This window comes from Diadema antillarum, unplaced genomic scaffold (assembly GCF_040938485.1).
Source record: "Diadema antillarum isolate AM-2024a unplaced genomic scaffold, OU_Dant_1.0 scf00000005, whole genome shotgun sequence".
Classification (NCBI taxonomy): Eukaryota; Metazoa; Echinodermata; class Echinoidea; order Diadematoida; family Diadematidae; genus Diadema; species Diadema antillarum.
Genome location: NW_027270894.1, coordinates 349,597 through 376,044, shown reverse-complemented (window position 1 = coordinate 376,044; position 26,448 = coordinate 349,597). Strand labels below are relative to the sequence as shown.

The 26,448-nt window shown below is 38.2% G+C and overlaps 1 protein-coding gene across 1 annotated transcript in view; it reads left to right on the top strand.

Moving 5' to 3' along the window:
• LOC139712126 (uncharacterized) overlaps positions 1-26,448 on the top strand; it is a 150,655-nt gene that overhangs the window by 89,314 nt on the left and 34,893 nt on the right. The window contains exons 5-6 of the mRNA XM_071623993.1: positions 6,298-6,422; positions 10,622-10,752. Of these exons, the coding sequence (XP_071480094.1) occupies positions 6,298-6,422; positions 10,622-10,752 (256 nt within the window). The remainder of the gene's footprint in view (positions 1-6,297; positions 6,423-10,621; positions 10,753-26,448) is intronic.

The window sequence follows — 26,448 nt, the reverse complement described above, 5'->3', positions numbered from 1 at the left end:
TTTATAGACAGAATAATTATGTTTCGTAACACACCATGGGTGTCAATTGTTGATTTTCTTGTCGGAGAAATCTAATTGCAAACAAAGTGGTAGTGGTACTTAATATTGCTTTATTTGTTAGGCACATTTCATTTACATTTAGATAATTAATAGCAGAGAGCAATATAAACCCTCTTGTCCCCTCAGCTGGGGAAACCATAACTGGGCAAGTAATTTCAGAGGTGCTTGTCCTGTTGAAAGTGTGGGACATACGATGTATGCTGAAATATGCACATTTGAGATCGTGGGAGAAATTTCTCTTGGTAGTGCCCTGGTATGACAGATCAAAACAAAATCTGAATAGCAGTAGAATATGGTATCAGTGCTGGTCTAATGTTTATTAGATTGCACAAAATAGGCAAATTACAGTGCTGAATGCAATTATACATTGAGTACCAATAATATTGGTGTGTCTATGTAATACGACAGTTGATATCACACTTACATGGTGTCTTAAAATGCACCTGTCACTGGTACAATTAATGAAAATGTCTACTGGGGGGAGCCCCGTTCCCCCTCTGCCCCATCATTACCTCTAGCCCCAGGGCAGGAGGGCATTGCTAAATCTAGCACACAGGAACTGCAATAAGACTGTTGGCAAATTTGAGGGGAAATACTTGATTTCCTATCCCCCTTCCTCCTGGGGGTGCACGACTGGTCCAGGTACCCCCCCCCCCTCCTCCCCCCATGGGGAGTGTTCAGGAGGTGTTAGTGATGACTTCATCATGTATAGGGGGGAGGCACTCCAGCTGGTCAGTTGTGGACACTGGCTGACTGGCTACTCAGTTCAGGCTAACAGCTGTGTCTGGTTGGGGATGTGTAGAAGGTTACAGCACCCTGAGGAAGGGTGACAATTTTTGCTGACTTTCTTTCCCAGCATTCTGCTCTTTTTTTAATACTCCAGTGCAAGTAGATATCATCTGTCATCACATAATGATCTCATATTCAGTATAATAATGTCTTACATTTCAAATTTCAGTTTTTAATTCAATGTCGCATAGCATACATGTCTCAGGGTTAGAAAGTGGAATATGTCCCTCAATGCAGGATTTGTGGTCATTATAGCAAAATTAATCAAATGATTTAGCCATCATGAAATAAAACTTGTGGAGCCTTGTCTTGGAAGAATGTCTTTAATTAGTGAGTTTAAAAAGCAAAATAGAATATGAATATTTGAATAGCATCCAGAGATATTGGATTTGAGGCTAGGATGGGTGTAATCATTCATTTAGTGATCTTATGTTCTGAAGAGTGAAGTGAAAACTTGCCAGGTTTCCATGAATTGATATGAAATTTTGCAGTGAAAGTGACAAACTTTTCTATATTTTACAAATAATGTCATCAACAGAATGTTATAGAAGGACTGGTGGAATGGGGGGGGGGGGGGTATGTGTAAATAGGGTCTATGTTTGGGATACTTACAACTTTGAGGTGTCATATTTCTCATTATTTTGTTGTTCTGGAACATATCTTGCTTCTGATAGCTATGAAATGACAATGCAAAACAAGGATCATATCTAGTTTAAACATATTCTCATGTCGAATCAAGGTAACCTTTGCTACCACATAGAGAGCAAGAAGTATCATAACCGTACGTTAAACAAGACCTTGATCTAGTTTTGACTGTCATTAGATTTAATGTTGTCAATTAATGTGACACATATACACCTGAAATGAGAGATCTATGGCTGAAATGAATTTACTTTCTGTGTTAGTTTTAAACCAAACTCCATGGAATGAATATTAATGTGTTTTGGACAATAAGTCCAAAGGGAGTCTTAGATCTCTGATTGGGAATTCATGGCTACACTTATGAATTATTAATTGGATGGGAAGCGATGGCTTTTTTTGTGAGTGTGAGGCTTGTAATGCAAGATGCAGCATTTGGTTTTTATGCCACGGCATTCTTTGTAGCTCAGACCTGACAGGTACAGGAGTTGCTGAACATTATATTTTGACGGAGCAATCCCGGATATTTTTAGCCCCTCGTTTCCTCCGCTTTGCTGCCGTCGATTGTCACTTTTTAGCGGGCCGTCTTTGACGTGCATCGACGTACGGGCCGATGGTTTGCTGTGGCAACATGGAGTGTATGAAAACAATGAAGCGGTAGGAAAGAGGAAAAGGACATGACTGAAATAGGAGAGAGATGCGGTACTGGGAAAAACTACTCCAGTAGTGACGTCTGTCTTAAAGGGATCGTATTGTCATTAAAAACCAGAAACATTTGCGTGCATTTCAATCTCACAAATTTTGCAAGAGCCAAGATTCGCGAAATTTAAATGCATGTGACCTAGGTCCTGCTTAATCAAAAGATAAAATCGATTTTAAATTTCCTTACCACACAGGCTGCCATAGACTTACAGTTGAAATCAACTATATAATCAATTTCTTCATAAAACAGGGCCCTGCTCTTGTCAAACTGTGGGCATTGAATGCCTGTGGCTATTCGTGAAAATTGCGCGCCGCGAAAAAGGCTGTTGCCTCCAATTCGCAAAAAATTCCATGCCAGGAGAGCATCTTGCTTGACAGTATTATTCTAATTGCTGTGAGATGTAGTGGATATGTGGACTTATGTTAGAGGTGCTTGATGAGCACCTACACGATGCACTGTTGAGTTTTAGGAGGCTCTGTTTAACTACATTGTGTGCTTTGAGTGTTACAGTTAGGAATCGTCGATTCTTTCTGTCCTTCGTTCTCCCTGAAGATCAGTGATTGACGAGTTTGATGTTGTCGAAACTTTCACCATAGCAGTGGCAGTTAGCAAAAATGTTTATAATTTTTCATGGGTGATAGGAGTGGGTGCTGCCTTCTTCCTGATCATGGCCTTGCTAGAGCACTCCCATAGCTGGAGACCAGGATCTCATTTCAGCTTGTTTACAGTAAACAGAGCAGAGGGGGAAAAGGTGTCAGCCTGATACCCAACATGCTGGTAGGGAGACAGTACCAGGTCTACCAGGAAACATCCGTCATGGTCCCTGGCGATGAGACGGTCTAGCCTCTAACGAAAGCCCTCGCATTGTTGTTAGCGGTGATAGTCACAAGCTGAAGTTGAGCACGTCAGCGCGAGGGTCTTTTAGAGCATAAGAGAATATGCCCACTATTCTATTAGCCGGAGGACATACGTCCTGATTCAGTTGGTCATTTTGGCTGATGAAATTGCTAGTGTACTGGCTGATGAAATTGCTAGTGTACTGTATTGGTCCGTTGACCATTCATAAGGAGTACAGTCATCTCCACATTAGTCAAATCCAGAGGGACTGCGGAAAATTCCTTGACCTCACATGAATTTTACTCTAGTACACAGTGGAATTTTTACATTATCAAAGCCATTTGCTGAAGGATTTTTCTTAATTGAGCTACAATATCTTAGTCTGAAACTTGTTGACTTGTCTGAGGTCAACTTATGCAAGATTGACCATACATATACCCATGCTTCTTCAAAAAGAGCTCTGTTCTTTGCGCTGGAGATTTTTGCTTATTAGACACTGTGAATTTTGTAATTAAAAGATAAAATTTGGACCTGATTGTGAAGACCTTCTTGCTGTGGCTTACCTGTCACTTCTAGTGGCTGCACTTTGTTGTGTGTGATGGTGATAGACTGTATGCCTGCTTCTTGTGCGATTACCACAGCGAGAGGGTCTATGACTAAGACTACAAAGCCTTCATGCTGATAGGACTGTACGAGGAAACATCCTCCATAGGCCCTTATGATAGTGATGTCTGGGAGAACCAATTCACAGTTAAAATAATAGCAACAATTGAAGCTAAATTTTTCTTTGAATAGAGCCATCCACAGATCGACTACGCAACAATGCATGTATTGTTAGTTTGTCAAAATCAGTTTTTCTTCAGTATTTATATCTTGATTCAGATCTTGATGAGCATTTTAGTAGTCGTGTTTCTGGGCAAGAAAAGATTTATCACAGAATTCCAAGATTTGACCATCACTTCACCTTTGAAATATTGACAGTAATAATAATGATAACATAACTAATGATAATGATAATACTGAACAACAGAACTGATAATGATTATATCATTGATATTATCATTGACCTGCTGATGAAGACGAACTGATTTTCCTATTACACACATTCCCCATTTACCCCAGGCCGACAATACTCTCAGGGCTGGTCTTCAGTGGGTTAATAGAGCCATCAGAAACTCTGCCTTCTTTTGGATCAAAATGCAATCTTTGATCATCTTCTTATGTTTTGTATGTTTTATTGGAAGCATCCCTATGAAGTGTGGTCACAAAACTGAATGCCTGTGCCAAGGGTAGAAGGAGATGATGAAGCCAAACATGTAATGTTATATCTCAGTACAGCTCTTGAGTTCATGCACTTTGGGGGGATATTAGGTGACAGTGCATCCCAACAAGCCCATCCCCCACTACAAGTAGATTCTTCAAAACCCTTGTCAGGCCTGTTCATACTTATCGTAAAATATTGCGATATTTTGTAGTGTATTTCACAATGTGAAAGTTTGCAGTGTTAAATGCCTTGCTGTTTGGGGTGGTAACTCAAACTTCGTGTGAAATGTGCCTGAGAGCTTTGAGTTTGCATTGTGTCACAAAATACCACCCACCATGTTGTGGTGTATTTCTGTTGCAACCTTACACATGTCCTGTCTCCTCCCCACAGGAGATATATGCGTATCAAAGTACAATATATGTGCAGTGCTAATCTTGTAGAGGTGTTCTTTCGGGCCAGAAATGCTGTGGTATTACGTGTATGTAAACAGTGCCCACTGAAATAGTGCTGCGATTATTTCTGCTGTATTTCGCCAATGAGAAGAGTGTCGAGAAATTGCTGTAGTATCTAATGCGTTGATTAGTATTCAAATGTGAATGCACCTGTAGACTTCTAACAGTATTCGTATCTGGTTCCTTTGGGAAAAGGGTCAAATGCATAGATATATAGGTTTCTACATTTACGACATTCATCAGAATCTAGATTTTTTTTGTTTGTATTTTTTCGAAACAGTTATATTGCGCTAAACCTGTGTGGGCACCATTGGAGGTAAAGACAATGCCGAAATATGTACAAGCGGAACATGACCCCTGATTGACCTGATTGTTAGAGGTGGGAACGAGCTCGCTTCCCTGATACAATTACAAGTTTCTCAAGTGCAATCTACAAGCACCAGTGCAAACAAAAACTCTCTTGTTTTATGAGTCTTGAGCAAGACTAGTGTCTGTAGTCCTGATACAAAGTGCTATCACAATGAAAGATCTGTAAACCCATCAGTATTTTTAGTTGACAAGCCCTTCCGTGTACTCCGCAAGGCATGGTGTCTTACCGTCTGTGGGAAAATCACATTTATTGCACATTCCAAGAAGGAAGATTATGATAAAGTCATGTCATAATCTGCATGAGGTGCCTGCTTCATTTAACCCGTTGAGGACAGTTTGATTTTGCTAAAGACACGCATTTCCCATAGACGCTTCCCGAGTATACTCGGGACTCGTCCTCAACGGGTAATAATAAGCATACTTATAACATTTCCTTTCCCTATCTGTTTGAGGGAGATCGAAAGGAAAATTATGTTCTTGATAATTTGTTATCCTCCATTTCATTTTTGTTTTTGTCTTTCCTGAATGAAATCGGAGAGGGGGAAGTCTAGCAGGGTGTAATTATCCTGTAAAACGAAAAGTACCACTGTGGTTCAAAACTTGCTTTATATTGTTTTTAGTCACAGTTATTGAATACTAATACTTTGTATAGTGAACAAAATTACTCACTCCCTGGGATCTGTTTGTACAGAGTTGATACATTTTAAAGGGGATGGCTAGTAATTGATTAGTGGGAATCAGTTGGATTGCTTAGAGATGATTGTTCCAATTCTTGTGGGATCCATTTAAGAGTACATTATATACCCATTGTTGTGTGAAAATTATTTGCTTCAGAATGGTCTCATAGTCAAGTAATGTGCAGTTTAATGTTTCCAGGTAAGCGTGCCTGTACAGTGATGGGGCAATAAACTGCACATTACTTGAATATGAGACAATTCTGAAGCAAATTATTTTCACACAACAATAGATATATAATGTACTCCAAAATGAATCCCACAAGGATTGGAACAATCATCCCCCAGCATTCCCACTGATTCCCACTGATGAGTTACTAGCCATCCCCTTTAAGTATTTACAATTACAAAATGAAGTTATTAGATCATGCAACATTACGGTTGACTGTCATTCTAAATCTTTTATTTCACTTTTCTCTTTCCCGTTTTTTCTTGTCGCTGCATCTGCAGGCCGTCACGTCCGAGCTCTGTCATGTCTGCCAGAAGCGTGTGTACCCGATGGAGAAGATCACCGCCGACGCCATCATCTACCACAAAACCTGCTTCCGATGTGCAGAGTGTAAGAAGTGCCTCAGGTGAGCGAGAAGTGGGCGACTCCCGCTACGACGAAGTCCTCGTGACGGTTTACAAATTATTGCCACTCGGTCTACTATCAGATGGTCTACTTCCCAGTTCGTCTAACACCACTATGGCTAAACTCACTTGGTCTACCATTAGTTTTGTCTAATGCCCGTTTAGTCTACTTCTCACTTGGTCTAATGCCCAGTTTGGCTACGTATCGCTTTGTCCAATGACCAAGATGGTGTAATTGCAGTTTTGTCTCCTTGGAATTTTTTCCATGTTGTCTAATAAAGTGTGGGTATTTAGATGAAGTGGGCATAGCCCATCTGGGAGTAGACCAACTGGTAATGAGGCTAAGTGGCAATTGGACTAAATGGTCATTAGACAAACTGGTTGTAGACGAAACAGAATTAGACCATGTGGGTTGAGACTAAACGGCTATCAGACAAAATTTGAGTAGACCAAGTGATAGAATCACCCCTGTGACCTGCAGTGTTCTTTCATTATATGATGCATCATGCGTTACCCCGGGTTACCGTAGTACCCCGGGTTACCGCGTTGTGTAGCGCCACCTCACGTCTACTGGAGGACAGCCGCAGAGAAATGCATGCACTGTGTGTGCGTGTACATAGTCACTCCCATGCCACTGCATGTTATACGATGCATGCATGGCACGCCGTGCTAGCAATAGCGTGTGCTTCAGTGCACTGCAGTGTAGTGGCTAGCACCGCTAGCTCCAGCACCAAAATAATTTCTACTTTTTGGCAACCCATGGTACAACCTTTTAAAAAAAAAATGATAATTCAACAAAATGGCTGATTTTCATTTGGTACCCCGGGATACCATTTATGTCATCATATCGAGCCAGGGAAGTGGGACCCACCTCCCTGATCGAGCTAAACTTGCATCCAAATAAAGTACAATTGCAGTGTATACAAATGGGAGGTCCATGAGGAGGTTGAGCGTGTCACTGCGACACGCTCAAATTCTTGTGGAACATCCTCAAGAATTTGCAAACGTGTTCCAAAGGAAGTGCATTCAAACATGTGAAAAATATGTGCACATCAAACGTCAAACTACGTGGTACAACGATGTATGTGAGACAGAACATGAAACGTAAGCAGCAAAAAGAGAAATAAGCTGCAAAAAAATTGGACACTACATGCTCATGATATGTGCTCTGTGAACATATAAATTCTGCAAAATTCCCACATTCAGAGCTTGCAACATGCTCAACTTAAAGTTGTGGACCACCCTGTATATAAAGATGCTGCATATAAACATTTTTTTGACCTGAATTTTTATTATGTAATAAAATTTTGTTGTGGCTGTTCGTTATAATGGGAGGGCACCGTATTGTATTTTATGTGCGGACGGTCATTCCACCACATCCAGATAGCACAACAATCCTTTGTAAAGATTATGGGAGGGCAAATCATAGGAAATTCATAGGGTATTGAAGAAAACAGGGCAGGACAATGCAACGTGTTCAGATTTAGTTCACATTAAGCAAATAAGAAGTTTCATTCAAAAAATGTGCAAGAATAAGAAAGATAATGGCAAACATTTTGCAAGGTTAATGGTGTGGAGAGGTGTATTTGTAAGCCTTTTTATTATCAGCTGTTCTGTAGTGTAGTATGTTTCACGTCATTGAATGGGGGTCGGAAAGGTTATGTGGCATACAAGAAACATGTGCACAGCTTTGCATTGCAAGTGAGTAATTTTAAAGAGGAGCTCTGTTAGAATATGTTTTCAGACCTATTTCCTGTTGATCTGCCTCTTTATTTCAAAACAGAATAAAAATACAGGATGGTTAAATTTAAAAAAGAACAAGATACTTTCGCAGCTGCAACTTGGTGAAAGCAGGAACAATTTTCCTATTTTCAGTGAATTAGCCTATAGTATGTATAGGTTCTTTTTTTTGGGTGATGTTAAAGAGCTTGTTAGAAACGTCAGGGCAAGCAAGGGGCTGATTTCTAGACTACACTGATCACAGCTGGCTGTACAGGCCTTCTCACCTTCTTAGAAATAGAAGTGTCGCTTCGGATCTATTTTGAGGCCGATTGTGTCACCGAGCAAAGCCTGGCGTTGTGGTTATAAGCTCTTCATTTCTAATTACCTTTTTTTGCTGTGCTAAGAGCACTGTCTGCCCAGCAAAGTGAAAATGAATGGTTCCTTTAAAACACAAAAAAGTAACAAATGACCATTACCGCAAAGTATGGAGAGCACGGTGGTGTGACAGAGCTGTTCAATACCCAGTGCTTTATGCTCTATCAATGCCATTTTTGACCATCTGTTTATGACGGATTGAGTTAATTATGCATCTCTTGAAAGAGATGGTGCTTGTGATGGGAAAAAAAATTTGAGACAGTTTTAGAAATGAAAGATAAAGAAAATTGGGTGCACTGTCAAATCCTCATCGTACCAGTCTGGTATAACTCTGTTACCCCATTGAAGACGGACTGATTTTGTTACAACACGCATTTCCCTACAACACGCATTTCCCATAGACCTCCGCCTGAGTATACTCAGGACTCATCCTTGGCGGGTTAACATCTGTAGACACTTACTTTGGGACTCCACACAAGGCTCCAAAAGAACATGATTATTTTTCCTCCATTCTTTCAAAAACACAGAAAACTTGTTTCAATTTGCCAAAATTCAAAATATGGCTCCTCCCTTAGTCACACAACCTAAACCATGTTTTATGCTTGCGGAAATGACTGTTCAAACCTTGCACATATTGACTTTCATGAATACTTGTAATGTATAGCTTGCTGCAAGACAATATGGAATAATTTGAAGAAATTAATACATTCCAATGCATCACAATGTAGTGATGATCATTATGTAGCCTTTTGAATTGAACAACATAAAAATATACATGCATATATTTTGTTTTGAATGGTATTGTGATTGAGTGCACCTGAAATGCAGTCATTCATGCTGGTTACAAATAAACCACTTGCAATTAATTTGTTCATGAAAAGTAATTTATTATGTGAAATATATTGATATAAGATAATTTGGAATAATTTGAAGAAATTATACATTACAATACATCACAATATTGTGATGATCATTATAGTGTATACATAACATATATATATCGAGATTGTTTGGAATGATGTGATGATTGAGTGCAACTGAAATTCAAACTCTCATGCTGGGTTACAAATATGCCACTTACAATTTGTTCATGAAAAGTAATTTGTATATGTGGAATATATTGATATGTTTTGTAAATGAAATGAGCTAACCTTGTATTTATTGTTGTTTTCCTTTTATCTCTTTGTTTTGTCTTTCCATCCTGCCCTATATCTCATCTCTATACTTCAAATCTTGTCTGAAACTTCTGAATATCTGTCCCACTATACTTCTCTTCTTCTTCATTTCTCTCTCTCTCACTAATTCTCTCTCCTTTCTCTCACTTGTCCATGTCTGTTAATACTGTCTTTTTTTTTTTCTTTTTTGGTGTTAATTTCTATTCCCTGGTACCTGTGACATAATAACATTTCTGAAACTTGTGTCACTCCCTCTCTGTTATCTCTCTCTATCTCTTTATTTCTATCTATCCTTTCACTCTTCTCCATCAAAAACAATAATATGTTTCTCTCTTTGCATATATTTCTATCATACTATATACTCCAATCTTTTATCTCTTATCCTTGTGTAATATCTTGTTTCTTTTTATGTTTATATTTTTTTTCACCCTTCATATATTTTTACTCCCTTCATGTATTTTCTCTTTCTTCACATGTCTTCTCTCCTTCATATATTTCGTACATATCCTCTTCCTTCATATATTTCTTATGTCTCTCTTTCTCTCTCTCCATGTTTTATATGTTTCTTTCTCTCTTTATATGTTTCTCTTTCCCTTCATATGTTTCATATGTTTTTCATTCTGTTCATATGTTTCTCTTTCTGTTTATATGTTTCACTTTAATCTCTTCATATGTTTCTCTTTCTCTTCATATGTATCATTTGTTTCTCTTTCTCTTCATATGTTTCTTTTTCTCTTCATATGTTTCATATGTTTCTATCTCTTCATATGTTTCCCCTCTCTTTTCATATTTTTCACATGTATGTCTCTCTCTCTCTTTCTGTCTATCCCTTTTGCAATCTTTTCATTGACTTCCTATGTATACTCCTCCTCTTTTTCCTCTTCCATCTCTTGCTCCGTATTTTTCCTATACCCTCTTGCTCTGTGCAGCCTGGGCAACTATGCAGCTTGCAAGGGCAATGTCTTCTGCCGCCCCCACTTCAAGCAGAATTTCAAGCTGAAGGGCAACTACGACTTCACGAACAACCCGGCGACGCCACGGCAGACGAACGGAGTTTCAGGTATACGTTCGACTAACGTCACCGTCACCTCCAAGAAATACTGACTTTCAGCTTCCAAAACGTCCTCTCTGCAAATATATATATATATATTTACTCTCTCTTTATATTATTAACATATCTGTGACCATCATATTGTATCTGCCGCTGTATCATCCTTCATAATCCACCTCTGCCCACAAGTGATGCCCTCGGCTTGCATAACACTGCATGCCATTGAGAAAACTTATTTATGTGTCATTCGACACCGCTCATGTTTGTTTGTTTGTTTGTTTATTTGTTTTTTATCACAACCTGACTGCCTTCAGCACCAAGTCAGGGCCTTTGCCAAATGTATCCAAATGCTCCAAACTCCATGCTGTTGTTGGGTGTGGCCTTGCATGGTCGTTCGTCATACTGTTTGGGTTCTGTCTCATTACAGAGAGATTCTTTTTTGAATCGGGTGAAGGGATGCATGCTCAGTCATCTTCCTCAAATCTTCCCATACTTGTGCAATATATCCTTAAAATACTGCTGGATTCTTTTGAGTAAGATCTCAACAAGCCTTTGAGTGATAACTCAGTAAAAGTTTTTTTCAAACTTTCAAGGGTCTGAAATGAATGGGTAAAGAACACTAATATCTACTATCCCCAAAAGTTTTGAATGTATGAGGAATGCCAGACCTTTGGGGGGGGGGGCAGAATTTACCAGTCATGCCCCCCTTTAGAGTGGGGATTCCCCAAAAGCCGAGATGCCTTTTTGGAAGCAGCCCAATTCGGGAGCAGCATCACGCCTTGCTTTGGCAAACTCACTTTTTGTAACTCCAGCGAAGCACGCACATGTCACACAACCAAATCCTCATCCGCAAACTTCAAAGCGAACAGAATAACTCTTGACCATTCACGAAATCAACTAACAGTATGCTCACAGGTTCACAGTATCTTCAAGTAAACTACTGCTGCTGTATATGCTGTATGGAAACTACAGTCAAACCTGTCTATAGCGGCCACCCAAGGGATACGGAAAAAGTGGCCGTTACAGACAGGTGGCCGCTATAGACAGGTAATCCAACTTTGTGTGCATTGCTTACATGTACATGTATCATCGTTGTATACATGTACATTTATGTGTGTACGTATGCACACGTGTGTATCATGCATAGCACAATGCCGGTGTTTATGAAATTGTTGCACAGTACACTAGATGTAGCATGTGCACAGTCATGAATTAGTGCATTATTGTGACTGAATAAGTGATGAATGCAACGGTGGCGATCACTGAATGTTGCCCAGAAATGACTGGCACAGCTAAAAAGCAGAAAAACACCCTGAATTATCAGCTCGGCTACGGCTCCATCGGGTTTTTGGCCGCTATAGACAGGTTAAAATCTACCGCGGGAAACAAAATTTGTGGCCGCTGGCCGCGTTAGACAGGTGGCCGCTATATACAGGGTCTTTAACATGGCTTTTCTCTCGGTGGGATTTTTCAGTGGCCGCTATAGACAGGTGGCCGCTATAGAGAGGTGGCCGCTAAGGCAGGTTTGACTGTAGTGTCTCCCTTACACACCAGCGTAGGATTAAGACTGGTGGTTAACCCTTGTCTGTGCCAGGGACTGTGGACAGTGTGTCCAATGCTATGAGGATTTCTCTATCAATCGGCACTCAAGAGTTCATAGAGGTTTAGAGCAAATTGATGGGCTAGATGATGCATTCCGTAGCACCAAACTTAGATGAAAATCTGTTTTAGAAGTACATAAAAAAAAAATGGCTCTTTCTCTTATTTATTTATGCTCTTATTTATTCCTTTGAATTTATTCTCTATTTCATTTAATTTGTGATTCTTTTTTGTTGCATGCTGGTTTTGGTTGGCAATAATTGAGGGTTTGATGAATGTGGCTCAAATCTTTTCTTCTCACTTTTAGCTATTTTGTAACAATTGATATTGATGAAGTGGGGAATGGGTTTTTATCTTTTTGAATGAATAGTGGTAGAAAATCAACAGTAATTGTATGCCATCGAAATGTGTCTGTTCCTCTGCTTTGAACTTTGCATGCATGTCATGACCGTGTGTATGTGTTAGTGTGCCTTTCTTTTTTTTTGAACACCAGCTTTAGAAACCTTCCACTTGATATATCAAATATCTTCTTTTTTGTAGGAAGTATCAATAGGGGTGATTTTATCATAAAGAAATGGAATATTCTTCAATTTCTACTGTTTCTCATCTTCCCTCAAGTATCCATTATAGTGCTAATAATGTTTACATTTCTTAAAAAACCCCAACATTTTGTTTGTTTTTGTTTAGATGAGGTGTATACAATATACCGCACCCCTAATTACTCTATGGAAGTGCCTGAGTTTGGTTCCCAGCCCTTGGGTCCATTTTATGAAGTCATCACATAAAAGTTATTAACATCAATCTAAAAAATGGCCAAAGTTGCTCATATGTATGTAGCTATGAGAGACTTCCAGAGAGAAGTAAACTCATTCTGTTTAACTCATAAGACCCCAATGGACCCCAGGTTGGGAAATTGCTCTGGATACTTTGCAAGTTTGTGTGGGAACACTGTGGCCCCAGGCATATCAGTGATGTGCTTTTTTTATTTGTACTGTTTCTAAAATTTGTTCTTGTTTTTTTTTTGAAAGGAATGAAAGTGGCATTAAATTCACATAGATGTAGATTTCATTTAATTTTTTTGTGCGTGTGTGTTGTGCTTTTCTTTCATTCAGATAGTGTCAATTTGTTGTTACTTTTTTTTGAACTTTCAAAAATATATTCAAATGCTTTGGATTACACAAAGTAGAACCAATCAAAGTATTCTGCCTGTCAAGATCATTAATGTCTACTACACCTACCTGAAACATCTGATCCATCCTTCTTGATAGATTGTAGTTGGTTTGTTTATTTTTGTACTCGGGGGTTTGCTCTTTTTATTTATTTAGATCATGTTTTGTTTACTGTGTTTCTCTTCTAGTCTTGTCTTTGTTTTGCTTGTAAAATCTGCACTGTGTGTGTTTTCTCTTCGTAGAGATGTTTGATATGGGTTCCTCGAGTGTGTAGCAGAGTGTGCATGTGTATGTCTATTGTCAGAAAACGTGTAATTTAGTTGGCTAGTTTACCCACCCTGATCAGCCACAGACCTTTGTATTTTTGACTTGGCATTATTTTTCCTGCGTTATTTGGAGTAGGCACAGCTTTTGTATTTTGCTTCTTTGGCAAAGTGTAGAGAGAGCACGGGAAAGTATGCATGCGCAGTGTAGTGAACATTAGTTGTTACTCCCTGGTGATTCTGATAGCCGGCCACGCAGGTGATGAAACATGTCTGTTTGTCTGTTTGTTTGTTTTTCTGTGCTTTCCTTTGATCCGATATTGGTCCGTAAACAAATTCCAATGGGAGTTTAGAGGGGGAGAGTATGGCATTGACCAATGGGGTCCATGTTTGGCAGATTGCATTTCAAGCCTTGAGTGAATGCATTGTGGGAAGGGTAGTAGTTGGATAGTCTTTTTCAAGTCTTGGACTGTGTTTTTTTTTTCTTCACATCCCCGAACCTGTTCTGTCTGTTGTGAGCCTTGTCCGCAAAACTTCTCACAGTTTTGCTAGAGTCGCCCACACCCATGCATGCCTGAATATTTTCGTTCGCCATTCTGTTAATAAAGACTCGATCCTTACACACACACAGACACACAGACACACACACAATGGCAGCACCTAAACTCGTCGCATCTGAGTCATTCGCAAGCATAGAGGACCATCCATTGTTCACACACTAACCTTCTATAAATCGATTTAAGATACTGAATAATTCTGCTGAGGGTAGAAGTTTGATATAAGGAAGAACAGAAGAGAGGTTAGCTTATTGTGGGAAAAGAAACTAGCTAGGTCTGTACCTTGTTAATGCTGTTCTTCAAATACCTGTTCAATCTGACATAACTTATGTCTAGTCCTAAGAATGCAAAGAGAAATATTTTCACTAGAAGACATTTTTTTTGGTAGCATTTTGATTGTTGTGTCTTTTTTTCACAGTAGATTCAGACTGAAATTTTGAAAACATGAACTGTTGTTAAAGAATTAAAAAAAAAGGACATTGCGGCATTCAAGCAGTAGGCTAAGAACAATGTTATTACTATTTCCAGCAATAAATAAACATATCATTGAGAAACAAAACCACATACGCACAGAAATCTAATTGCTTTCTTTGAGAAGGAATCAATTTGGGAAAAATTAGGTAATGAGTGTGAAATAAAGGCGTTCTGTTGTGCACAGCATCGGTAAACTTCCATTCTACTAGCTCCATCGATCCATTCATTTACCAGAGGTTAAACATTATGTTTGATAAAATACTGTAACTACACAGCATTTTGGTATAATTTCACTCAGTTTAACAACCTATTGCCCATCTTCAAATTACAGGCATATGATTATAAAGGCATGATATTCATACTCATGCAGATCAATTAATACATATTTGTCATATAATATACACATCTGCATAACTTTGTTTGATTGAATCAATGACATTCTTTTTATATTTCTTCAAATCATAATAATTTTGATTAATATGTTTTTCGCAGAATTAAAGATAAATTTGTAACATGTCTGAAGGGATAAGCTTGATAGGATTTTAGTTCTATATTATCGATATAGTTCAAAGTAACAATTATGTAATGTTCCAAGTTACAACACAAAAGTATTGAATTACTGTATTTGTCTATTTCAAACCTAAAATTGCAAGTTTAAATAGTAAAAAAATTTTATGGTAACTTAAATGAGTGATTTGAGACTGCCTGCCAGTAGGGTTGGTTTTAGGGTTGTAGAATTAGAATTTGATTGAAAATAACTGTTCTCAAATTTATGCCTTTATTGCCTTTCAGATTTAATGGTGCTGTGCTGGTGTTAATTAAACCATAGAAGGAAAAGAAATTATTCAAAGTCTTGATAACTAAATCATTGGAATAATCCCCAAATTGTTTTGTTTTCTCTCCAGACCAGTAAACCAAAGCGGACAGAAATTGGACAGAATTTCTAATGAAAAGTCCGAGACGGGCGCAAACGAATCGATTATGACCTACCGGGCGACATAGACTAAAGATGACGCGTAGTCTGAAAGAGAGTTGATCGAAAACTTTTCTTTTCTTTTTTGGATATAAGGAGGAGAATGGAAGAAGTGGGTTGATGCCTTGCCTTTTGCAGATGGTCGGTGGGCTAATCAGAGAGCCGTTTTGTATGATTGCTATATTATTATGGTACAAGTAAGAGTAAGTACATGAGGTTTTTTTTTCTTCAGAATATTATGAGGTAAGCTGGGTGGGGGGATATCAATAGTGGAGTACGTGTGTGTGAGGAGATGGAGTTGTAGATTTATATATGTATGTAAGCGATGGAGAGAGAGTGTGGAAGGAGAAGTATACAATTTTCATATCTGAGATATAATATTTTGCCCAGATTTTTTTTAAATGCATATGATAATCATGAAGATTAAGTCAGTATGTATAAAGGGAGAGGCTTTAAACACTAAACTATGTCATTCTTTTTTTCAGTATTACAAATTGATTTAAAAGTTGATACACGCATTTTGCCACACAGCTCTATATGCAATATTTGCCTGTGGAAATACACATATTTTTTCCCCGTTGTGTATCAGTTTATAGAGGGGTTTAGGAAGCAATTGGGTGCAGATATGTCATCCGGTAAAGCCAGTAAAATAATGATTGTTGTGTCTGAAGCCGAGTACAATGCAAGTTCTTTCCTTTCCTTACAAAAAAAAAAAATGTGAATTTGAGAGAGAGAGAGAGTGTTGTTGGTCTATCGATGAGAGTGAAGGAGTGTGAGGAGGGAGGGGAAGTGTAGACCAAAGTTTTCTCTCTGAAATGTGCATCTGTTATCTCTTCTTCCAAAACTGTGTTACTCTTGAACAGTAGCAGGCATCTCTTGTACACTCTGTTCCTGTACTGATATGTGTCTGTGTGTACGGGTGTGTGTTCATTTTTTCCCCCAGTGTGTGCCAATTAGAACATTACACCATGAAAACAGAAATCTTAGGTTTGTAATGGCAGACAGACTTGTGGAGAGTGTCTTCGCTCTATCACTTTAAAAACACAACACCAACACCAAAGAACCTTTGTGTTTCAAAGGACTGTAACCACTCGACTCCATCTTGCCCTGCATCGGTGTAATGCTTCTAATATGTACGCCCTATGTTTACACCTGAAGTGTAAAGGCTAGTGTAGTGTCGAATATCTCAAGTCTGTGTATAACACCAGGTCTTCTGTGTGTGAGGGTATGCTACGTACAAATGAAAGCACACCTTTTCTCTCATTCTTTTTTAGTATTTAAAAGATATACTGCTATGAGTCAGGGTATTACAAAAACCATGAGGCTTCCGAAATCCACCAAAGCTGTGCTCTGTGTATTTTCTTTTTCTAATTTTTGACATTTTTTGGGAGGCCCAAGTGTTACTAAGCAGTTCGAGCTGACTGCAACTTTCCTGAGAGTCTTGACGTGTACAAGCCAGTGTGCTATTATCGACCCATTTGACGCCGACATTTCAAAAGAACCACTGACTTTGCCTACAAATGAATCTGTGTGGGAATGAGGGAGTTAAGGTTGGTCTATACCAAAGTCAGGGTCAACTCCTAGATATGACAAGGGGGCCTTGTTCTCATTCCCCACCCTCAAGGTAGCCTCACATATTACAAGTCTGTGAAATACTCATCATCTGTGTCGGAGGGAACCTTGTTCCTATGGTTCGGCTTACATATATACCTCACCCAGTTTCCTATTCTTCTTTTTTGTTCAGTGTCATAAAGACCGACATGGTCTGGTTGGTTTGGTATAAATAAAACAGATATGCAAATGTGCAGGGATTTGTTTCTGCTTTACATGTTTTCTTGAACAAGAATGCTAATAGAAGATATTCTCCATGTGTGCTTCAACTTGGGAGAGAAGAATAGTTTACCATTTATAGAAGGGTATGCATACAATACATCCCAGTTGTATTGCTACAATAACGCAAAGGCAACTTGACAGTGTGCAGCAGCTGCTGGTAATAGACTGAAGAAATAAAGGGTATAAAGGAGATATATATATACTCAAACAAGACCAGGGTACTGTTATTATTTGTACATGTAGAGTGTTAAAGATATTTTTCATTGAAACTTCCCATACATGTGTATTATAGAAATTTTACAAAACTTCTAGAATTTGCTGCAAGTATCTTTTACAGTATGTAGAGGCTTCCAATAGGCTTTTTTCATCTTTTATATTTTGCATTACATCCTGTGTATTGAGCGTATAAAATTTCTAAGTTATTTGAGCAAGCAATGTTCTTAACTGTATGGAAAACTGTACAATGCAGTGGGAAAATTAAAACCTTTTCCTATTTTCTGCTTCCTACTAAATATAGCAGCCACTACTATGTATTGTGTGTAAAATCCTGCTACTCTTTCAATTATTTTTTTTCTTTAGTAGCAACAAGCATCCAGTAAAATGTTCTTTAATTTTACTCACACTAAAATTTTAGTGCTAACTTGTTTTCCCTATTTTACCGCTGTGGCATTTTCCCCCCTAGTGCTTCTGAAAATGATTTTAATGGGTGTTTGAGAAGGATCGAACTTCTGACACACAAGGTTAGACTAATTATTGCTCAAGTTTGAAATCTATCAACTGAGGATAAAATCAAAAGGTGTGATCATCGTTTTGTGCAATGAATGAAAATAAAGACTGAAGATCAGAAATGATTTTACCATGACTAGCGCTATGTGAACAACCTAGTCTGGGGGGAAAACAAAGTTGGTTGCCCAGATACTGGGAAGTAAATATAGATTTGTGTAAGATGTAATTGGAGTTATGCTCAAACGTTGACGTATGAACTTTTCAACACCGACGTGATTGATAGTCAGTGGGACTAAGGAGAGTGCTGCTGCAAGAATGAACTTGCATATTTAGCTTGCCATTTTGTATGCTGGAAACTATATTGTAAATGTGTGATTGCTCAAAGCGAGTAACAGTTGTCAAAGCCAGGTGTGCTGTGCACAAGTATTATCAGAAGCAAGATGGCCGACCTTAGCCAATCAATCTAAACTAGCTCCCTTTCAAATTTTATGATCACTGTGATTGAATATAAAATCTTGCCTTTCCATATATCTACCACATATTCTCTGTCCCCATAATATCTAGAACTTGTTGAACAAGCAGGATTTCGAACAGTGAAGTGCGCAGTGATGATTACATTTATGCAAGAAAAATACAAGAAAGACAGATTTTTAAGTCAAAAGAAGTGTCCATCAAGAATTTTCCATTGATTTGTCTTTAGAACTCCTTCACTATATGCAACAATTTAAGCCTCTCACTTTCAATGCCTCAGAATGCCATCAGCAGAACATACAAATTTCTTGCCGTTGGTTGTTTAGAGAGTTAAACTGTAATTCATCAAATGACTTCAGGGTGGCTTCCAAATGAAAGTGAAACAGAAGTGTACAAGTCTCTGCATGGAAGCAAAAAGTGAAAAAACTGGCAGAGTTCAACATTTTCACAAAGATATCTCTCTCGCTTGTGGAGTGACCATTTTCTTCTCTCCCTCATACATTTTGCCTTGCCTGCTAGCTCTTTCGTCTGGGTACAGGGACGTCTTGGCAATAAACTCTGTAACGCATTGCCTTCATCAATCACAGTGATCATTTTTCATGCATTTTTATTTTTCGTACTTGAGTCCTTTATGCATTTGTAATAAGTTCACGTAAGGATACTTTTAGAGCAATCTTTTCTTACTGTGAAATTGTATGTGACAAATATTTCATTTTTTGAGGTCGATTTGACTACATCTTTTTTGAGTGTAACATGCAAACTGTATATCTGGGTCCTGGCTGTGTCAAATTCTCATCAATTTTTTAATGGATTTTCAAACAAATATTTCATTTGGCATTTGTATGTGTAGAGTAAGCCATTTTTTAAACTTAAAAGAAGAAGTAATTATCGAACAACTTTGTGGAGGGAAGGACATTGCAGTAGCCAGTAAAAAATGGTACATATTCTATTTGTATGACTTCATTTCATGTACATTATTGTAATCTTTACATCACAAGGGTTTATGTTACAAAATAAAGATTAAAAGAATGAATTTCAGTTTTTCATCACGTCTGTCTGCTCTTGTCTGTCTGTCTGTACATCTGTCTGTCTGCTTGTCTGTCACCACGCTTTTAAACAACCTCTGCCTGGCTCTATCTTCATGGGGGAGGGGGGAGGGGTTCAGATCTTAAAGCAAGCATTTTCCTGGACAAGCCGTATTGGCATACTAACACCTATACCCTACAACGAAGCTCCAAAGAGGTTTTCCTTTATTAACAGATATATTCACCCTTTCAAAAGTTGCTTGCTGGCACACTTTAATAATTTATGGGGCAGTGATTTTGTAACTTTTCTTCTTTTTTTTTTTGCTGCTGTTGTTTTGGTCATTTGATATAAAAGCAAAAGAAACCAGATGAAAGAAACCAGATCTGCTTTGCAGTAACTTCATCGGTTAGAAAGTAACCATGACTTCTTGATCGTACTGATCAGCACAACTGAAACAGAATCTTGAGAACTTGTAGAAAGCATTAACACCCCCATAAAAAACCCCAAAACAAACCCAATGCAGATTTGATGTGTAAAAGATTTGTATGGTGATATATGTACAAGACTAGGTATAGATACATTTTTTTTTTTTCTTCTGTAGAATGTATGTTCAAAGTTCATGATGTTTTCAACAGGAGATTTGCCTGTGTGATTGAATTTGTGCGCATGATATATGTGTAGTCTTCTCTCATGTGATCATGAAGAGAAAGAAAATTTATTGTTTAGTGCATTTATTTACTTCTTTTGGCTGACTTCCCCTTTAAAGGTATACCTCCTGTTCTAACAAATACTTAAATATAAGAGATTTCTTTTTCATTCTCATAATCCTGGTGACAGAAAAAATTCTGCTAAATCTACAGCTGCCAGCCGGAAAAAAAAAAACCCAAAACAGATTGTTTAAATTCTTTATTTCTTATTTCTTATTTTTGTTGGTCTTTAGCGTGTGCTTCTTGTAAATTCATGTCCTGTATCTGGAATATTGGCACTATGCTGGAGCAAGAATGGCAAGGCAAAACATGAACTAGATAGGAAAGCGATGGCACAGGTTGGAGAATGCTGAGATGAGTTGAGAGGGAGGAGATGGGGAATGTTTGGGCGTGGCCAAAACCAAAAGAAGTGATGTGGTCATTGGTGGGAGAAAAAGATGCTGGGGATTGGAGGGAGATACCAGGTGAGAGTGAACGGAGGGGATGGCTGAAGAGGATGCTTTGTGGATGCAGTGAGACAAGACCAGAGGACAATTGGAGGGAGGAAAGGAGGATGGATGGGATGATGATGCAGAATATTGTCGTCATGGTTACCTCTTACTTGGAGTTAATCGGAGAGAAAGTGAAAGTGGTGTGGTGGTCTTTTTAGTATGAAAAACACTAAAAAAATAAACTTAATCTTCTGGTGGAAATTCAGAGTTTCTTTGTATCTCATTCCATCTTACCTCCAGTATTCCAAAGTTTCATTTTTAACAGAAAGCTTTTACTTCTGCCAAAAAGCATGTGGTAATGAGATTTCATTGTTTCTTTGTATTTCATTCTGTCTTTAAAAGGTCATATGTTACAAAATTTCAGCATAACAGAATGGATACTTCTCCTTTACCCAAAAGGTGTTTTGTACTAAGAGTCCACTGCAATGGTAGAAAGTTGCAGTAGTATTTAGTAGTAAGTCTTTCTACAAGATATTGTTACAATAATGCATTCAGCAGTACTTCCACTCAACAACAACAAAACAATAAAATAAATTCATTCTCCTCCTTCAGCTTGTCACCTGTTGGTACTTCATGATACGTTGTACCTGGTAAAGAAATTACATAAATGTACCTTGCAAAATTCTGGGGATTCATGTTCAGCTTTAATTAGTCCTTGTGTATGGTTGGCCGTAAAGATCAGAATTATGTCTAGGATCTCCAGTTTCACCAAGGATTCTAACTTTTGACGATTGTGTTCATATAGCAGGAGAGAACATTGTTTCTTTTTTTTAACTTTGGTCAAAACTTTTCCTTTGCAATTTTCAGACAAGACCGCCTCCCATGAAATTACTTATCTTTAAATGTATTCATACACACAGTCAAAGTGATCTCACTTGATTGATTAACTTTATTGTGTACAATGGACATTCTTGGTGCATTGGAATCTTCAAGATCTCATATCACATACCCACAAATATTTTGATTGCTCTTGAAGCTGGTACATTGTCATGAGTCATGGACCTGCCAGACGGGCTTGACTCTTTGGTCCGGATCAAGAATTTCAGAGATTTCTGGACCAGCCAACAAAGGTGACATACCGGTAGTGTGCATGACCACACCCCATCCCGGAGGTGGGCGTGGCAGGTGAGAGGATTCTGGTGGTATTTTTTCGCTCGAATCCAATCTGGGCACGTTGAATACAGATTAACCCAATGGAGCAGGGTGCAGCGAATTGAACACAGAACCACCACCCATGAACCATACTGATGTACCATCTCTTGAGGACCTCAAAGAACCAAAGTTACAATCCTGAACATCATTGTTTCATCACCTTCTTTCTTGACTCTTTACCTATCATGACAAAGTTTCTTATGTTCAAGGTATATGTAAATTTCAAACTCTTGGTAGGGAATGCGTTTATTAGACCTCCAATGGTTGCAAGAACGTGTTTTTGAGGTTAGAATGTTCACATTATTTGACATATGGATAAGAGAACAACCTTAGAGAGGAATGATTTTCGTGCTATGGTATAGAAACATATAAACATGTTCTCTCATATTCACCTCTTTCCTTTTATTCCCTTTCTAAAGGTTACTGAAAGAATAAAAGAACAAAAACAACTAAATTTCCTTCTGCAGGAGCTACTCTTATACATACCATAATATTATGCAAGTATTTTTTGATAGACTAATAAGTTGAACAGTTTGCCCAGTTTTGATTGGCTGGGTGAGATGATGTGTATACTGACCGTACTTGTCATTGGCTGAACTCTCCGGCAAATTACGACCTGCGATCATAATGATTTGACTGACTCTAACTATTTTTTTTTTCACAACTTTTGAAATTCAGTGTCCCTTTAATTGAGATTTTTACACTGCTCTGCATTTGTTTTATTCTACTTCGAATCGGTTCAGCGAAGTGGAAGAAACAAAATGAAAGAGATCGGGATGTATAATCCCTTTAAAAGGAATATGATGAACATGCCACAAGACTTATAATCCATATGAAAATAATATACACACAATGATGATATATTTTCAAATAAGATACACATATAACAGAAATAGTTTAACAGCTAGAGACAGAGGGAAAGTGAAAGAGAAAGAAAAAGAGATATATGATGGTAGATGATTATAAATGAGTGATTAAGGTGTGGTGTGCTAGGGAAAGGAAGAGAAGAAAGGTATAGAAGAGAGAGAGAAGTTTGTTGATGAGCTTGGAGTATATTCTTCTAATATCATTACAGACATATCAAAGCCTCCAGTATATTTCAGTGGAAGCATTTGAAAGAATGAGGGGAAAATTTGTATGGTATGGCTTCAATTAAAACAAAACAAAACAAACTTTATTCTTTTTTGAACTTGCTACCAGCAATTAAAAAAAAAATTACATTCCAATAGCAAGGTACCTCATTCATAGAAAAAACAAGAACAACAGTTAATGTTTGATGTGGCTAGTCCCATGTATGGATATCCATGTATAATTTTCTTGTCACCACTTGCCTGGATATATTGGATATTGTGGATTCAACCATACAGAGCTAAACTTAAAGGTTAATAATAAGATATTTTAATTTGGTACACAAATTATACTTGGGGTTTTGATACTCTTTGTGATGACAAGGAGACACGACAAAGAAGTAGTACCGTGGACCTTTAGAGTGTGACAGTATGTTCTGGTATGAAGCAAAGAGATACACACAGAAAAAAGAAAGAGGAAAATAACCAAGTTTATTGTCATTCTTCAACATCTTACACTCCGCCATCATTGCTCGAGAAGCTGTAACTGCGAGGATTTCAGTAATGGTTAAGAGTTGCCGAACATGTGTTTGTGTTTTGGAACATGTGCATCGAAAGGAAGTTCACACGACCAAGGATGGAGAACTGGGGAGGCGCTCCTAAAGTGCAGCAGCATCCGGGCACCTTACAGCGTCGCCATGGTAACACATTTTCTCTTCCGCATCTTGGGCCTGAGATGTGCACCCGTTTGGAGAGTTCATTCTGGAATTAACCTGATCACTTTCTTGTTTTTATTTTTGCATTAGGGGTTTGAAGTGATAGTTATTCACCCATGGTTGATATTCAGTTCATGGTTTTGCTGTGGATATTCTTTGATTTTAATAAGAAATATATAAGATACGAATCAGGGTGTCGTTCCTTATACGAAACTGATAGCAGTCATGTAGAAGATGGGGACGCAGTGGAATAGCATGTAAGTCTCACAACTTGCTAATGAATGACATACTTGAATACTTTGTGTGTATGTGTGTGTGTGTGTGCGTGTGTGTGTGTGTGTGTGTGTGCGTGTGTGTGTGTGTGTGTGTGTGTGTGTGTCTGTCTGTCTCTCTGTCCATCTACCCATGCCTCTATCTGTCCATCTGTTATGTTTCTCTGTATGACTGTTCACAACAGACAGGGTGAAATAATTTTTCGTGGCAGCCATGTAAGGCTCACAACACTAAAAAAGACACACAAAAGCACGAGTCTGGCTGTGCCACTTTGGGTCAAGTTTACCCCTTTATAGCCCATGGGAATATGCTTGGTCCCCTCGTACTCTAGAGTTTAGCAAGATTTCAAGATTTGGCACAGAATGGGGTAAGGTGAACTTTGCAGAGTAAGATTTGGATCTGACTCAAAAAAATACCTGAAACATTCACATCCTGTTGCCCCATATATCCGCATTCATGTGTGGTAGTTTTGTTTTTTGGCAGCTCTAGTTATAGTATAAGAATCATGTCTGGTATTTGGTCTTTGCAATGATATATATTTCTTTATTGAAATAATAAAGATTTGAATATCTTATTTGAAAATTATGTAGTGCTGTTCAACTATGTTTGGGAAGAAGATTTTAGGTCATCTATTTGATTTTTTTTTTTAACCATCAAAAACTACCTCATGGCTTCTAACAGATTTTCACTTGAAGATTTAAACTTCACACATGGCAAGTGCTTTTCTTGTTTTCATAATCATGGACAAAAATTCTGTACTTTCTCTACATTTTTTTTTTGGTTTCATTCTGTTTTCAGAGCAGATTTCACTGTGTCTTTGGATTGCAGTTTCAAAATGTGGTTGTTTTTTCTTCTTCTTCTTTTTGTAAGACCCACAATTTGGCTTTCACCCATCATAGTATGGCTCATTCCTTGCTCTCTGATTGGCTGTTGTGGGATCCAATCCATGTCCCGGGTTTAATACACATTCATCAACAAAGAGTTATGAGGCTACGATATTCCTTATCCTTTCTAGTGTGTTAACTTCTGCCCACTGGTGAAAAAAACGGAATGCCATTTCCATAGGAACTGTAGGTGTCCATTTATCAAGACTTAACATTTCTCTTGCCAAGTCTGTAGGAGTATGTTTTTTGTGTGTTCTTTGATCAAGTCCCCCAGTGCATTCACACCTGTGTTACCTGCTAATTACTCTGCAGCAGGGTCTAGTTTTCCAGACTACCCACTTACTTTCTAGTCTCATTCCCAGCAGGTCAACGTAAAATGTATTCTCAGCATCCTGTAAGCCAAAGTGTCTGTGTGCTGCTTGGCTCTGATTACAGTTTAATGGCTCTACTGCCAAAGGGTGCCAGAAATATGCTTTTATTGTTGAATTTCTTGCCTTTCAGTGTTGGCTTAATTCAGATACAATTAATCATTGTTTGACTTTGCTTCTGGACTCTTTTTGCTAACAATAGTCGTAAGCATGGTCGGTAGATTTTAGTCTCTGATTCATCAGCTGGTCCCATGCATTGCTTTAGTGACTCAGTCAGTTCGCGCCTCTATACTAGATGATGTCATTGGTGATCATTGCACTACTTTTTGTTTGTGTTTGTGTTTTAGTTGTGTGGCCATAGTCATCATTTTGCTGTGATAGTCAAGTTTGAGCTTCAAGAATTTTGTTTGAAATTGAACAGCTGCAACTTGTAATTTTTACATGGACAAAGGGGAAGGTGGGTTTAGACCAAATTACCAGAATCTGTACCTCGGGGTAATTCACATACGGTATAAGCTTTCATTTTTTTGAGGGCTGAATTTTTGCAAATTTCGCGAATCACAGGTGGACCGTGAATTTAACAACGTGCGAAAATGTTGCCATGCGCTAGGGTATCAGAGCATTTACAATAGCCTCGGTGTCAATTCGCGAAAACAACATCTCACAAAAATGTCTGTCACCTCCTCAATCGCGAAAATATTTGTGCGCAAAAATAACAGCTTATACAGTATTTAGATTTAACTGATAGTAAGCAATGTACATTTTAAAGAAAAGTGTTTTGTTATGTATTCTTAATTCAAAAGTTATATAAATACATACATCTTTCTGTTAATCATTCACAAGCGGTTGTGCTGAATGCATGCCACAGCACTGGAGTTACATCCTTCTTCCTCTCAACTTTGCTTCCGACCTGGAAGCGATTACTGTTACAACTGATACACATGTCAACTTTGACC